This window comes from Somniosus microcephalus, chromosome 3 (genome assembly GCF_052327205.1).
Source record: "Somniosus microcephalus isolate GS21.2 chromosome 3, FLI_Smic_1.0, whole genome shotgun sequence".
Taxonomy (NCBI): domain Eukaryota; kingdom Metazoa; phylum Chordata; class Chondrichthyes; order Squaliformes; family Somniosidae; genus Somniosus; species Somniosus microcephalus.
Window position 1 is genome coordinate 69138089 of NC_140989.1, and position 15780 is coordinate 69153868.

Below are 15780 nucleotides of genomic sequence, written 5' to 3' on the forward strand. Positions count from 1 at the left end.
AGAGGGGGGAAATAGAGTATGAGAGTAAGCTTGCAGGGAACATAAAAACTGAATGTAAAAGCTTCTATAGACATGTGAAGAGAAAAAGATTGGTGAAGTCAAGCGTAGGTCCCTTGCAGTCAGAATCAGGGGAATTTATAATGGGGAACAAAGAAATGGCAGACCAATTAAATACATACTTTGGTTCTGTCTTCACAAAGGAGGACACAAATAACCTCCCAGAGATGTCGGGGAACATAGGATCTAATGAGAGGGAGGAATTGAATGAAATCAGTATTTGTAGGGAAATGGTGTTAGGGAAATTGACGGGATTGAAGGCTGATAAATCCCCAGGGCCTGATAATCTACATCCTAGGGTCTAACATCGGTAGTGGGGAAAATGCTAGAGTCCATTATAAAAGATGTAATAGCAGAGCACTTGGAAAACAGTGACAAGATCGGACAAAGTCAACATGGATTTACAAAAGGTAAATCATGCTTGACTAATCCACTGGAATTTTTTGAGGATGTAACTGGTAGAATAGATAAGGGAGAACCAGTGGATGTGGTGTATTTGGACTTTCAAAAGGCTTTCGATAAGGTCCCGCATAAGAGATTAGCGTGCAAAGTTAAAGCACATGGAATTGGGGGTAAGGTACTGTCTTGGATAGAGAACTGATTGGCAGACAGGAAGCAAAGAGTTGGAATAAACGGGTCTTTTTCTGAGTGGCAGGCAGTGACTAGTGGGGTACCGCGGGGATCGGTGCTAGGACCCCAGCTATTCACAATATATATAAATGATCTAGACGAGGGAACTAGATGTAATATCTCCAAGTTTGCAGACGACACAAAGCTGGGTGGGCGTGTGTGCTGTGAGGAGGATGCCGAGAAACTCCAGTATGATTTGGACAGGTTGGGCGATTGGGCAGATGCAGTATAATGTGGATAAATGCGAGGTTATCCACTTCGTGGAAAAAACAGGAAGACAGATTATTATCTGAACGGCAATAGATTGGGAAAAGGGGAAGTGCAACAAGACCCGGGTGTCCTTGTGCACCAGTCGCTGAAGGTAAGCATGCAGGTGCAGCAGGCGCTTAAGAAGGCAAATGGTATGTTGGTCTTCATAGCGAGAGGATTCGAGTACAGGAGCAAGGATGGCTTGCTGCAGTTGTACAGGGCCTTGGTGAGACCACACCTTGAGTACTGTATACAGTTTTGGTCACCTTATCGGAGGAAGGATGTTCTTGCCATGGAGAGAGTGCAGTGAAGATTCACCAGACTGATACCTGGGATGGCAGGAATGACGTATGAGGAGAGATTGTGTCGATTAGGCTTATATTCGCTAGAGTTTAGAAGAATGAGAGGGGATCTCATTGAAACTTATAAAATTCTAACAGGACTACACAGACTAGATGCAGGAAGGATGTTCCCGATAGCGGGGTTGTCCAGAACCAGGGGTCACAGTCTAATGATAAGGGGTAAGCTATTTAGGACTGAGATGAGGAGGAATTTCTTCACTCAGAGAGTGGTGAACCTGTGGAATTCTCTACCACACAAAGCAGTTGAGGCCAATTCATTAAATATATTCAAGGAGTTAGATATATTTCTTAAGGCTAAAGGGATCAAGGGATATGGGGAGAAAGCAGGGACAGGGTACTGAATTTGGATGATCAGCCATGATTTCATTAAATGGCGGAACAGGCTCGAGGGGCCGAATGGCCTACTCCTGCTCCTATCTTCTATGTTTCTATGTTTATATACCTACACTTCATTCATATTCTATAGATTTTAACAAGTCAATTCACAAATGTATTTGAGTCCATTAACACAGAATTACATAAAGCAATTTTGGAAGACATCTTGTTGCTAATCTTAACACGGAATGTTTTTATTGTTTCAAAAAGGTTCTTTGTGAGTTTGTTATTCAATATAAAATGTTATAGTAATTATTGCTGTTTCTTGGTGCTCCATATCTATGTATAAGATAACCACTGATTGCTAATGTTCATTAGTATGTTTTCAACTATCATTGGTCAATTTCATTCAATTATTAATATATAAAAATATCTTTCTGGTCTTAGTTATATTGCATTGTTATATTAATCAGTGATACTGTATCAAACTTGTAGTTTTTCACTGGATGACTAGAGTCATCAACAGCAACGATTAAACATACAAAAAAAGAAAAACATATACAGCGACACAAGTGGAACTCTGATTTTGGTTTAACTTGTTAAAAGTTAGACAACTGACTCGTACCATAATTATGTGATCCCTGCAGTCATCCGGTTGAGAACTGCTCAACTATTCCACTCCCTTCCTGCCTGACCTTTGTGTCCCAGCTTCTCCCTCACCATTGCATGTTGCTGCACCTCCCTGACCAATTCTAGTACTCACCTCCAACCCACTATATGTTGGTTACCATTTCGCATGTACCCTGCACTTCCAAAAAGGCAAGAGATAGAAACGAAGTAAATTAATATGCATGACAGCAACACAGAGAAACAGGGAGACATACAAGAGGGAGGAGGCCAATAGGAAGAAGGGACTTACAAATAGAGAACATTAGAGTCAGATACAAATAAAGACAGGCAACTCAATAAGTGTGAGCTTACAGAGGAATAGGACATCAGCTATTAAGAATGCTTACTCTAATAGTATGTCATGTCATCTAGTTTGAAATTTTGGTAAGACCTAAGCTTGCCTGCTTTACATCTGTGTATAATCTCTGAATCAGAGAAAGCATAAATACAAAAACTGGGATGAGTTTTCCCTTCCTACACAGCTGGTAATCTAATCTTTCCAATTAAATGTGGTAGTGAGTTAAAAGTTTTTCCAAATGTGTTTGTAAATATTGCACTGTTAATTGCGGCAAAAATGTACAGCTGAGAACTAATTAGTGTCAGACCTCACTACAGCTGGCCATTTTGAATTTGCACTGACTTGATGTTAGAGGTGCTGTAGGATAGCACTGTGCTAAATGGGAACAAGGAATGTTATATTGTGTAGTTGCGAGTGTTTCCAGTTCCAGACAACTATAAATTGGGTAACTCTAGGCAGTATTTTTAACCCTGATGTCAATAATGCTGCTGCTAGCACTGAAAATTCAGGTTATCTCGTAAAACAGTAGCATTTGCCTGCAGCAAGAATATCTATGACAGCTGCAGGATAGGTGAGCTTTCTATTTCTTTATTCTTTTTCCTCTGGATCAGTTTACAAATAGTTTCATTCCAAATGACAGCTATAGCTTTTCAACAGCCATGAATAGTAAGAAAAATCAAAGTAGTATATCACTTAGTACTAGATATGTTTGTCAGTATGAATAACAATCAGGAATACACAATTGCCAAAAGAACTCTTACTGTTATGCTGGAACTGTAAAAGATTGTATATAGCTGGTGCTTGTTTTTTGGTCTTTCTAAAAGCAAACTAAAATACAAAATCAGTAGTATATTGCCACTGATTAACTTTTCCACTTACTGTGACTGTTAGAAGCCACCAGATTCTTTTAAGTAGTTAAATGAGTGAAGTTACAGCAGTACCAAGATTTGATCCACTGAAAATGCACATTTTTTTCCACCAGAGTGGAAATAATGGTGTCAGGTTTCACCAGTATCAGGTAAATAAATCATGGTGAAAGGAAATTGAATAGACAAGTACACATACTTCCAAAGTAAAACAATCCTCTTTTGCCCGGGAGTTAAAAAATGACTGACTTCAGAAATTAAATGATATGACCAAAATTCTAAGTGCAAAAGGACATGATCAACCACATGTATCTTTATTTTTAGACAGTGAATCTGTGATATAATCCAGTGACTGTGCCATGATAAACATGTTCGATGGAAGGATAGCAGACAGGAAATAGGAACGGAAAAGAAAGGTAGATTCTCAGATTACTGAATGTTTTTTTTTAGAAGGTTAGGAAAACTGATAACATATTTTACCTAAGATTATCCTGTCCTTTGCAATTCCCGCTTTGACCTCTTCATTCACCAAGCTACCCAGTATATGGCACATTGAATCCATCGATTCAAGATGTTCCGGGCAGTTATTGGAGATGTTGTACCTGTCAAACCACACATTTGACAGAGCTCCATTCATAGGTGTATATGGTCTGAAAAAGTGATAAGAAAAATGTTGCCTATCAGCAATCACGTGTACAAAGCAAATTTAGAACAGTAAAGCAGCAAGAATCCTTATTTGAAATGAAGACCACTTAACAATATTGCAAAACAAGAAAAAGGTGAACCAGCCAAGTTTTAAATGTGGGCACAAAGATATAGATTTAAATTGTTAAAAAGCTGACTTTTTCATTGCTTACTTTGGCTGCAATTCAAACACTTTAACCCTGAAGCCAACTAATTATCTTACTTGTGTTGTATTGAGTTAGAAACTCGCTTACAACTGCAAACAGATTATAATTTCTAACAGAGAAAGCAGAAAGAAAGAAAACAAGAGTGCGAGGGGAGAACAGAGAAAGGGAGGGAGGGGGACAGAGGGAGGGAGGGAAGGGGACAGAGAAAGGGAGGGGGACAGAGAAAGGGAGGGGGACAGAGAAAGGGAGGGAGGGGGACAGAGAAAGGGAGGGAGGGGGACAGAGAAAGGGAGGGAGGGGGGCAGAGAAAGGGAGGGAGGGGGGCAGAGAAAGGGAGGGAGGGGGGCAGAGAAAGGGAGTGAGGGGGGCAGAGAAAGGGAGGGAGGGGGGCAGAGAAAGGGAGGGAGGGGGACAGAGAAAGGGAGGGAGGGAGACAGAGAAAGGGAGGGAGGGAGGGAGGGGGACAGAGAAAGGGAGGGAGGGAGGGAGGGGGACAGAGGGAGGGAGGGAGGGAGGGGGACAGAGGGAGGGAGGGAGGGGGACAGAGGGGGAGACGAGGGAGAGGGGGAGACGAGGAAGGGAGGGGGAGACGAGGGAGGGAGGGGAGAGGAGGGAGGGAGGGGGAGACGAGGGAGGGAGGGGGAGACGAGGGAGGGAGGGGGCGACGAGGGAGGGGGAGACGAGGGAGGGAGGGAGGGAGGGAGGGGGAGACGAGGGAGGGAGGGAGGGAGGGGGAGACGAGGGAGGGAAGGGGGGGACGAGGGAGGGAGGGAGGGGAGATGAGGCAGGGAGGGAGGGGGAGACGAGGGGAGAGAGGGAGGGGGAGACGAGGGGAGGGGAGGGAGGGGGAGACGAGGGAGGGAGGGGGAGACGAGGGAGGGAGGGAGGAGGAGACGAGGGAGGGAGGGAGGGGGAGACGAGGGAGGGAGGGAGGGGGAGACGAGGGAGGGAGAGAGGGGGAGACGAGGGAGGGAGTGGGAGACGAGGGAGGGGTGGAGACGAGGGAGGGAGATGAGGGGGAGACGAGGGAGGGGGAGACGAGGGAGGGAGGGAGGGGGAGACGAGGGAGAGGGGGAGACAAGGGAGGGAGGGGGGAGGGGGAGACGAGGAAGGGGGTGAGGGGGAGGCGAGGGAGGGGGAGGGGGAGACGAGGGAGGGAGTGGGAGACGAGGGAGGGAGTGGGAGACGAGGGAGGGGGAGGGGGAGGCGAGGGAGGGAGTGGGATACGAGGGAGGGAGTGGGAGACGAGGGAGCGGGAGACGAGGGAGGGAGGGAGCGGGAGACGAGGGAGGGAGGGAGAGACGAGGGAGGGAGGGGGAGACATGAGTGAGGGAGGGAGGGGGAGACAAGGGAGGGCGGGAGGGAGTGGGGAGACAAGGGAGGGAAGGGGAGATGAGGGAGACGAGGGAGGGAGGCGGAGACGAGGGAGGGAGGGGGAGACGAGGGAGGGAGGGAGGGGGAGACGAGGGAGGGAGAGGGAGACGAGGGAGGCAGGGAGGAGGGAGGGAGGGGGAGATGAGGGAGGGAGGGAGGGGAGACGAGGGAGGGAGGGAGGGGGAGACGAGGGAGGGAGGGGGAGATGAGGGAGGGAGGGGGAAGATGAGGGAGGGAGGGGGAGACGAGGGAGGGGGAGACGAAGGAGGGAGGGAGGGGGATGAGGGGGGACGAGGGAGGGATGGAGACGAGGGAGGGAGATGAGGGGGACGAGGGAGGGAGGGGGTCTCGAGGAGGGGTGACGAGGGAGGGAGGGAGATCGAGAGACAAGGGAGGGGGCGGTGAGGGATGGAAAGAGATAGAAATGAAGGGGATGTGGGAAGTAAAGGGAAACAAGGAAATGGCAGAGGCATTGAACAAATATTTTGTATCTGTCTTCACAGTAGAGGACACTAAAAACATCCCAGTAATAGTAGAAAATTAGGGGGCAAAAGGGAGGGAGGAACTTAAAACAATCACTAACACTAGAGAAAAAGTGCTAGGCAAACTTATGGGTCTAAAGGCTGACAAGTCCCCTGGAACTGATGGCCTGCATCCTAAAAAGACTTGCATTTATATAGTGCCTTTCACGACCACCGGATGTCTCAAAGCACTTTACAGCCAACGAAGTACTATTTGAAGTGGAGTCGCTGTTGTGAGGGTCTTAAATGAAGTGGCTACAGAGATAGTGGATGCATTGGTTGTAATCTTCCAAAATTCCCTTGACTTTGGAAAAGTCCCTGCGGATTGGAAAACCGCAAATGTAACGCCCTTATTCAAAAAATGAGGGAGTCAGAAAGCAGGAAACTATAGGCCAGTTAGCCTAACATCTGTCATTGGCAAAATGCTGGAATCCATTATTAAGGGAGTAGTAGCAGGGCATTTAGAAAATCGTATTACAATCAAACAGTCAACATGGTTTTATGAAAGGGAAATCATGTTTGACAAATATATTAGAGTTCTTTGAGGAAGTAACGAGCAGGGTGGATAAAGGAGAATCAGTAGATGTAGTGTATTTGGATTTCCAAAAGGCATTCGGTAAGGTGTCACATAAAAGGTTACTAAGATAAGAGCTCATGGTGTTGGGGGGTATATATTAGATTGAATAGAGGATTGGCTAACTAACAGAAAACAGAGAGTCGGGATAAATGGGTCATTTTCAGGATGGCAATGCTAGTGGGGTGCCACAGGGAGCAGTGCTGGGGCCTCAACTATTTTCAATCTATATTAATGATTTGGATGAAGGAAGCGAGTTTATTGTAGCCAAATTTGCAGATGATACAAAGATAGGTGGGAAAGCAAGTTGTCAGGAGGACATAAGGGCCTATAAATTCGGTGACGCCCCGCCAGCACGTTTGCGCCGGAAATTTAGCGCCCGCCGCCGAGCCAGTTGTGCCCGCCCCAAATTCACTTTCAGCGCCCCAAAGCGGAAGCGGGCGCTGGTACAGGGTGTGCCCGCCCCGCTTGGGGCGCTGAAAGTGAATTTCAGCGCTGCCGGTCCCGCTGCGCCACCCGATGCGGAGCGGCAGGCTGCTGTACTGCAGGCCTCCCCCTTCTCTTAAGGGGGAGGTGCCTGCAACGGCCGGAGCCCCGTTGAAAGTGCCGGCAAAAGAGCCCAGCACAACGGCGAAGTGCCGGGCTCCACGGAAACCAGCCGGCAATGCCGCGGGGGGGGGGGGGGTGGAGGAGGTCGGGGAAGGAGGTGCGGGCAGGCGGCTGCCGAAAAAGCGGCCGGCCGCACCTCCGCTTTAAATAGCGCCTCTAAGGCTGCAGCACGGCCAGGTTTTCAAAACGTTGTTAGCGGCCGCCAGGGAAGAGGCGGCCGCTACTGAAGATGGGGATCGGCGTGGTTTCGGGCGGTACCGGGGCGCTGCGCACACCGATGACGTCATCGGTGCCGGCGCAGCGCTACCGGCTTACGCCGATTTAAAGGCCCACCTAATTTCAGCGGCGACGCAACTTCCGGCGCAACCCACTCTTGCGCCCCTAAATGGGCGCAAGCCCAAGGGAATTTCTAGGCCAAGAAGTCTGCAAAAGGATATAGCTAGGTTAAGTGAGTGGGCAAGAATTTGGCAGATGGAGTATAATGTGGGTAAATGTGAAGTTATTCACTTTGGTATGAAGAATAGAAAAGAAAAATATTATTTAAATAGAGAAAGACTACACAATGCGGCAGTACAGTGGGATTTGGGTGCCCTCGTACATGAAACACAAAGTTAACATGCAGGTGCAGCAAGTAAATAGGAAGGCAAATGGAATGTTGGCCTTTATTTCAAGGGGGATAGAGTATAAAACTATGGAAGTCTTGCTACAACTGTATAGGGCGCTGGTGAGACCACACCTAGAGTACTGCATACAGTTTTGGTCCCCTTATTTAAGGAGGGATATACTTGCATTAGAGGCAGTTCAGAGAAGGTTCACTAGGTTGATTCCTGGGATGGAAGGGTTATCTTATGCAGAAAGGTTGAGCAGGTTGGGCCTATACTCATTGGAGTTTAGAAGAATGAGAGGTGATCTTATTGAAACATACAAGATTCTGAGGGAGTTGGACAGGGTAGATGCAGGGAGGATGTTTCCCCTCGTCAGGGAATCTAGAACGAGGGGTCACAGTCTCAGAATAAGGGGTCGCCCATTTAAGACGGAGATGAGGAGGAATTTCTTCTCTCAGAGGGTCGTGAATCTTTGGAATTCATTACTCCAGAGAGCTGGGGAAGCTGAGTCATTGAATATATTCAAGGCTGAGAGACAGATTTTTGAGCAACAGGGGAGTCAAGGGTTATGGGGAGCGGGCAGGAAAGTGGAGTTGAGGCCAAAATCGGATCAGCCATGATCTCATTAAATGGCGGAGCAGGCTCGAGGGGCTGAATGGCCTGCTCCTGCTCCTATTTTTTATGTTCTTACACCAATTCCACCCAAAAAGACAGAAAAGGCCAAAAAAGGTACAGTACACAGAAAAGTAAAACAAAAGAGCAAGAAAAAGAGCCCTAACCAGGAAAGAAGAGAAAGGGAGAGAATCAGAAGAGAAGGGAAACCACAGTACAGAAACAGATAAGAGTGAGAATATATCCTGCAACTTGCTGTGTGGAACGCATGGGAAATCAACTAGTATCTCTGAATAGATGCATCTATGGCAGACTTCAGAATACACCAAAAAGTTGAATATTTGATGCCTTATCCAATTAAATATTTATATTAAAATTAAATTGTTAAATATAAGGGTCAAAGAACAGTCATTTCACAAGATTATCAGAACTGAGTGATTCAAAAAAATGAAATACCGTATTTGTAACTCATAATATCTCGGCTTATAAACAAAAAGTTACTTCGTTCATTTCTAAGTCTGGCTGCAAGAATATGGTTCTAACTTACTGGGTTTTAGGCAAACTTGCATTGAACATTTATTTTTAGATACCTAGATGATACCTTAAAGGTGCTGTTGGATAAATTACACGTATGTGCTGAAAAACCAAATCTTGTTTCAGTACATCTTTTATCCATGCTCTTATACCTTGCCCAGTATCACCTAAAAGACAGAAAAAATAATTACAATATAGAATGCTGTGCATTTTTAAGGCAACTGCTATCACCGGGGAGGGAGAAAAGCCATAAAAGTGGCATATTATCATCAATAGAATGTTTTAGCAAGCCTTTAAAGTATTTCAATGTAACATGGTTGACAAACCATATTTCCTTTATTTGCAAAAAACTCAAAGGGCTGGATTTTGTCAATGGGGACGTGATGGAGGCGGGACTCCCACATTTTGGGTTGTATTCCCACCTCCATCGATTTGTGGCCAATCCATGCTATTTTCCCTTGATTGATCTTGTTGAGCCCGCCCAGCGGGCTCAGCAGGCCAATTAAGGGACGCCTGGTTACAGGTGACGTCAGGGATTCACATTTCATCTGTCAAGAGCTTTTGACAGATGAAATATCAGCGTTTGACAGCTCTGTGAAGCTGTCAAACACTGACAATCTGTCTTCTAACTTGAGTCCTTCTCCACAGACTCAGTTAGAAATCTCTCCAGAACAGAAAGCTGAATGCTGCAACTTTTGACAGCTCGCGGCCATTCTGCTTTCTGTGCCGGTGAGATGAGGGACTTCCGAGACCTGAAGGAAGGAAGCCTGCATTAGTAAGTAAAACTTCTTTAAACACTTTACACACACCAAACACACTTACCTCTGCACTCATGCACCCATCACTTACCTGAACACCGGACATCTCGAACCCTCCAAGCCCTTCAGCCCGACGGTCCACCTCGCTAACTTGGCGTGGTTTGGAGCCGTCGGGAAGCCCACACTTCCGGGCTAAAAATAGGGATTAGGCCAAAAACTGCCTGTTAACTACCTGTTAACAGGCAGTTAATTGGCACTAATCCCCTTCCCGCCTCGGGGAGGCGGCTCCCAGCACAGGTCGGGTACCCGTCTCCTGGGAAACGGGCATGGAGGCGGGTTGGGGGCGGGAAGGGCTCGTGCCCCCCGATTCTGCAATTTTCCCCCCACTCCCGCCTCCACAGGGCTTGGAAATTCGAGCCCAAACACTTTTTAAAGACAATCTGTAAAACTGTTTAATGTAACAGCAGGGATCTTGAAACAACCTAGCATGCTAGTGTACCAACGTGCTGTGTCCTAAAGTGGTAGATGGAAGGATCATGCCTGTATTTCCCCATAAATGAATTCTTAATCTGGCTCATCTAGGGAAGCATCAACGGGAACTACTTTCCTCACTCAAAAGAAAACTCAAAAAAGCGAGCTAACCTAAGTTGCTCCCATATATCTCTCAGCAACTCGTTATAGAAGAGCACTGACAGAGGCGCAGAAGCAAGTGAACTCATCAGCAATTTAATTGGGAATGTGCAGTGAGAACTGAGTAACTAATATGAAAACTATTTTAAAGGTCACTTATAATCAGACAACACCTAGAAGGACAAGGGCAGCAGGCGCATGGGAACACCACTACCTCCAAGTTCTCCTCCAAGTCACACACCATCCTGACTTAGAAGTATATCGCCGATCCTTCATTGTTGCTGGCTCAAAATCCTGGAACTCCCTCCCTAACAGCACTGTGGGAGTACCTTCACCACAGGGACTGCAGCGGTTCAAGGCGGTGGCTCACCACCACCTTCTCAAGGGCGACTAGGGATGGGCAATAAATGCTGGCCTTGCCAGCGACGCCCACATCCCATAAACAAATTTTAAAAAAACAATTCCAGGCTTTAGTTATAAGGAGAGACTAGAAAAACTGGAATTATTTTCTTAGAATAAATTAGGTTAAGGGGGATCTGATAGATGTGCACAAAGCTGGGTGGTTTTGATGAGGTAAATAAGGAAAAACTATTTCCACTGGTCAATGAGTTAGCAACTAGAGGGCATAAATCATCACCAAAAGAAAGTGGTGAAATGTTAGGACAATCTTTTTTTATGCAGTGAGCTGTTCCAACATGGAATGCTCCACCAGCAACAGTGGTGGAGACAGAATCCATAATAGTTTTTATAAGGGAAGTGAATAATTATTTGAAAGAGAAACATTTTAAAGGAAATGGAGAAAGGGCAGGGAATGGGACTAAATTGATAGCTCTTTTGAGAGCTGGCACAGGCACAATGGCCCTTCTGTGCTGTCAAATTTTCTGACAATGCCAAATTTAGTCAGTCCTCTGGATCTGAGTGGAGAAGGAACAAAGGACACTTTAATCTTTCATATCTTTCTTCAATTGCCACAATTTTGGGATTTTACACTGGAGATTTTCTCGGGTTCGCGTCACTGCTACTCCTGTAAGTGGATCTTGAGTCCCCTACGATCTGGACTGCATCTTTTTCTTCCCAATATCTAGCTAGCATGACTCAGGATTGTAACAGAGAACCCTTACTCTGTTAACTAGCTACTGGAATGTATTGTGTGCCACCACATCAATTCTCCTCTCTTTATGGATGATGGACTGGATAAACACTCATGCCAAATCGAGACAATGGCTTTGAACCAACAAATGTTTTATATAAGATAGATGAACAAACAGTACACAATTTCACACAGTGAGCTATATTTTCTTTTACACTCCTTGTTAAATAAAATGCAACTCGGTTTCTCTCTAAACATGGGCTCCAAAACAGGCCAATTACCAGTTTAATTCTTCTTGACTATATTGGTTCAGGCTTTAAAACACAGACTTTTTGGCTGCCAACTGGGAGCTTCTCACACCTTTTGACTGCCCACTTTTTTTAAACTGAGACCGATCAATATCCATATCAGAAATGAAGTCACTGTCTACTGAGTTGCCATTCACAGAGTGCTCCTGCCAATCAAGGCTCCAACCCTCTTTTCAGAAGACTCGGAAATAGCTAACAAATTACTACCTCCAAGCTGAGGAGCTATTCTTTGATGTGTAACCATGAACTTCCAGGAGTTTGCCTGGGGACGTGCCACGCTGTGTGACTTGAACAGAACAACACCGCAAACAAGGTGTTGCAACAGTATTTCTGTGGGTCCAAAGGGAGGTGATCTTCTTTCGTGTGGTAGTAGCAAAGCAAATCAAATGTCAATATCTAAGTCAGGGCGATCTCTGGCAATAGCATGAAATATTTGGGAATGTAAATAAGGAACCTTCCCTCCCCCCCCTGGATGATTAAATAATTAACACTTCACACCAATATTGTGTGGGTCAAAACAAACTCGCTCCTTTCTCTGACAAAAGTCTGATCTGAGATGCTACTGGGCTGATACTTTGAGTGTTAACCCCTTACATGCTGATTCTAGCATTGCAGAGAGGCAAGTTAAAAAGAAATCAAAACGGGCAAAAATCCATTTTGTCACATTCAATAATAGCAAAGGTCCAATGCAGAATACATTTGTTGCAAATAGGGCATGTGCCAAACAGGTGTCCTTCATAATTCCTAGCCATGCAACAGAGGGCTTCATTCTGTTTATGTGTGAAATCCAGGGCCAAACTGTGAGGTGGATTAGTGGCAAAAAAGGGAACAGTTGGGGCAGGGGGGCTGCAGCCTCCACCACTGAACATCCTAGAGAGGTGTCAGTTCCATGGCAGCCACAGCTATTTACCAAATCCTCTCATACTAGGAACTAGATTAGGCAGTTGATGAGCAAGTCTGATACTTGATAGTGGACTTGGGCATCTAGAACATCAAGGTGGTTGAAATATCACAAACTGCCCTGTATAGGTATTGCACTATACTGCAGCTGCATGTCCTTCGTATAACTAATAAGGAAGCTGAGAGGCCTGGGATGACAGCTGAAGGCATTACTTGGAGGCCATGTATGTGTGAACACAAATTCATATCTAGGCTTAGGTATCTACCATGACTGAATTGCAAAGAGGCAAGCAGCTGCTGCTACTACTAAAGTTCAGCAGCTTCAGCTGGAGGAACCATCACTTGATGAGGTACATCTGTCGATAAAATAATCAGCAGGATGGTGGCAAAGTTCTCAAACATTTTACAATTAATTGGGCTGCTTACCATGCATGCTCATGAGAAGCTCCTCTTATCTGCTGCCCACCTAGGGAGGGCTCAAACCCGCACTTGTACACTATCTAATAACCATCCTTGGGGTTGTTGGAACAGTGGTGGTGAAGAGGTAGGGTCTTTAGTGTTGTAGTGGCTCCAAGATGGCATGTCTGGCAATCGAATCAACTCAATCGTCCCTAGCAAACTCAGTTCTGATGAAAGGTCATCGACCTGAAACGTTCACTCTGTTTCTCTCTTCGCAGATGCTGCCTGACCTGCTGAGTTTCTCCAGCATTTTCTGTTTTTATTTCAGTAATTTGATACCTCAGCAAGTCATATCCAATGTATCAAGGGCACTATGGCTGACTAACTAGCTAGGTTACCCTGTTAATGGGAGCTGGAAGGAAGATCTACTACTGGGAGCTGGGATTCTTCTCTGTTGTCGTAAACTGTCCTGCATATACACCATGCTGCAGGTGTACACTGGCTCCAGATATCCCTAATATCTTAAGGTCTGATGGTATTGGCTGACGAGCAACAGGTAGCTTACCAGTTCTTTGCACTTGTAGGTTGCATGATTTGAGTGAGTTAAATGATTGCACGTTGGGTGTCCCTAAACCCTTGGCTGTTGCCAACCTGTTTCCGAACATCTTGTATATTTAGATATAAGTGGAGTGTATCCCTACCAGGAGGTGTACTCATAAATTACTTTGGGCTTCCACACTCAATAACATCCAAATGACCGAAAATAATTGTTCACATTGAGTCAGATATTTTATTGGTAAGTTAAGACAAGTTATTTGAGCTAATATTTTTTGCCCTACCAATGAGTGATGGCTGAACCATATTTCCAAGATCATGTCTTTAAAAGATGTGGCACTACAGAAACTTTCTAGATAACTTAAGTGCCATTCAACAGATAGCAACAGGTATATGGAAAGAACAGAATATCTGTTGGAAAGCACTCATACTATCAACACTACACACCATGTTTCTATTTTTTACATTTCAGATTTGGACAGTTTATTAAAAGCATATGTGGGTGGGGGGTGAATTGGATCTGGATGTAACGACCACGATGATAAAATAGCCCACCGATAGTTCACTACCTAAGCTCAGATATTGAAAATGGCTGCTGCTAGAATGAGGTACCAGAGGAAGCCCAAACTAGCAGAAATGTATCACAACACAAATCAACGTCTTAATGGAATAGGTGGGAGGATAATGGGATAAGTATGAATATCTAAATATAATGCGTGAAAATATAAAAGTGGCACATTTCAATGGTGGTTTATTTACTGTTTGGTAGCTCTCGCTGATCAGACACTTTCTTTTATTAAATAATGACTGATCACTCGAATCTACCGCGAAACAAAACAGGAACAAGAAGGTTTGGGACCAGGCCGGAGCTGTGGAGGAAGCGGGGAGGCCACCCCGTCCGCCATCTACCTCACACTATTTAACTGAGTGATACAAATTACTGACGTCTAACCTGAGCCGTGAAGGAAAATCACAGAGGCGGTATGTTTCTTAGTTTGAGCAACGATGCTTCTCTGTAAATGTATCGCCATGACTGTCACTACCACCAGTCCCGGGCCCAGCTAGCTGGCCAGCCGCACACTGCCTGGGAAACGGAGCGCGTCTGACGTAATAAGGCGTGATGACGTACACTGGGCGAGGTTCGTTGACGCACGCCATTTCAGAATGATCGCGTGCGCTACCACCTCCCCCAACCCTCACACACAGCTGGGCACGAAGGTAAAAGTATTGTGTTAGTTTATCACTTGTACAGTTTCAAAAACATAGTTTTCTTTGTAAAATTCCTGGGATGGGATGTGTGGGTAATTGTCCTATGAGGAGAGATTGAGTAGACTAGGCCTATATTCTCTTGAGTTTAGAAGAATGAGAGGTGATCTCATTGAAACATACAACATTCTTACAGGGCTTGACAGGGTAGATGCAGGGAGGATGTTTCCCCTGGCTGGGGAGTCTAGAACCAGGGGTCACCGTCTCAGAATAAGGGGTCGGCCATTTAGGACTGAGGTGAGGAGAAATTTCTTCACTCAGAGGGCTGTGAATCTTTGGAATTCTCTACCCCAGAGGGCTGTGGAGGCTCAGTCGTCGAGTATATTTAAGACAGAGATCGATAGATTTTTGAATATTAAGGGAATCAAGGGATATGGGGATAGTGCAGGAAAGTGGAGTTGAGGTAGAAGATTACATACGGCACAGAAACAGGCCATTTGGCCCAACCAGGCTATGCCGGCATTTATGCTCCACCTGAGCCTCCTCCCATCTTTTCTCATCTAACTATCAGCATAATCCTCTAATCACTTCTCCATCATATGCTTGTCTAGCCTCCCCTTAAATGCATCTATATTATTCGCTCCAACCACTCCCTTTGGTAGCGAGTTCCATATTCTCACCACTCTTTGGGTAAAGAAGTTTCTTCTGAATTTCCTATTGGACTTCTTGGTGACAATCTTATATTGATGGCCTCTATTTATGCTCTTCCCCACAAGTGGAAACATTCTCTATCCACTCTATCAAAACC

The 15780-nt window shown here is 45.5% G+C and overlaps 1 protein-coding gene across 2 annotated transcripts in view; it reads right to left on the reverse strand.

Annotated features, from left to right (window-relative positions):
• The window catches only part of lyplal1 (lysophospholipase like 1), a 42514-nt gene extending 27640 nt beyond the window's left edge, over positions 1–14874 (reverse strand). The window contains exons 1-3 of one of the 2 annotated variants that reach the window (XM_085981020.1): positions 14719–14874; positions 9194–9293; positions 3927–4096 (exon numbers count right to left, since the gene is read on the reverse strand). In XM_085981020.1, coding sequence (XP_085837146.1) covers positions 3927–4096; positions 9194–9293; positions 14719–14797 — 349 coding nt within the window. In that variant the 5' untranslated portion in view covers positions 14798–14874. Of the gene's footprint in view, positions 1–3926; positions 4097–9182; positions 9294–14718 lie in introns of both variants that reach the window. The other variant, XM_085981022.1, reaches the window with a different exon arrangement.
• Positions 14875–15780: the final 906 nt, after the last annotated feature.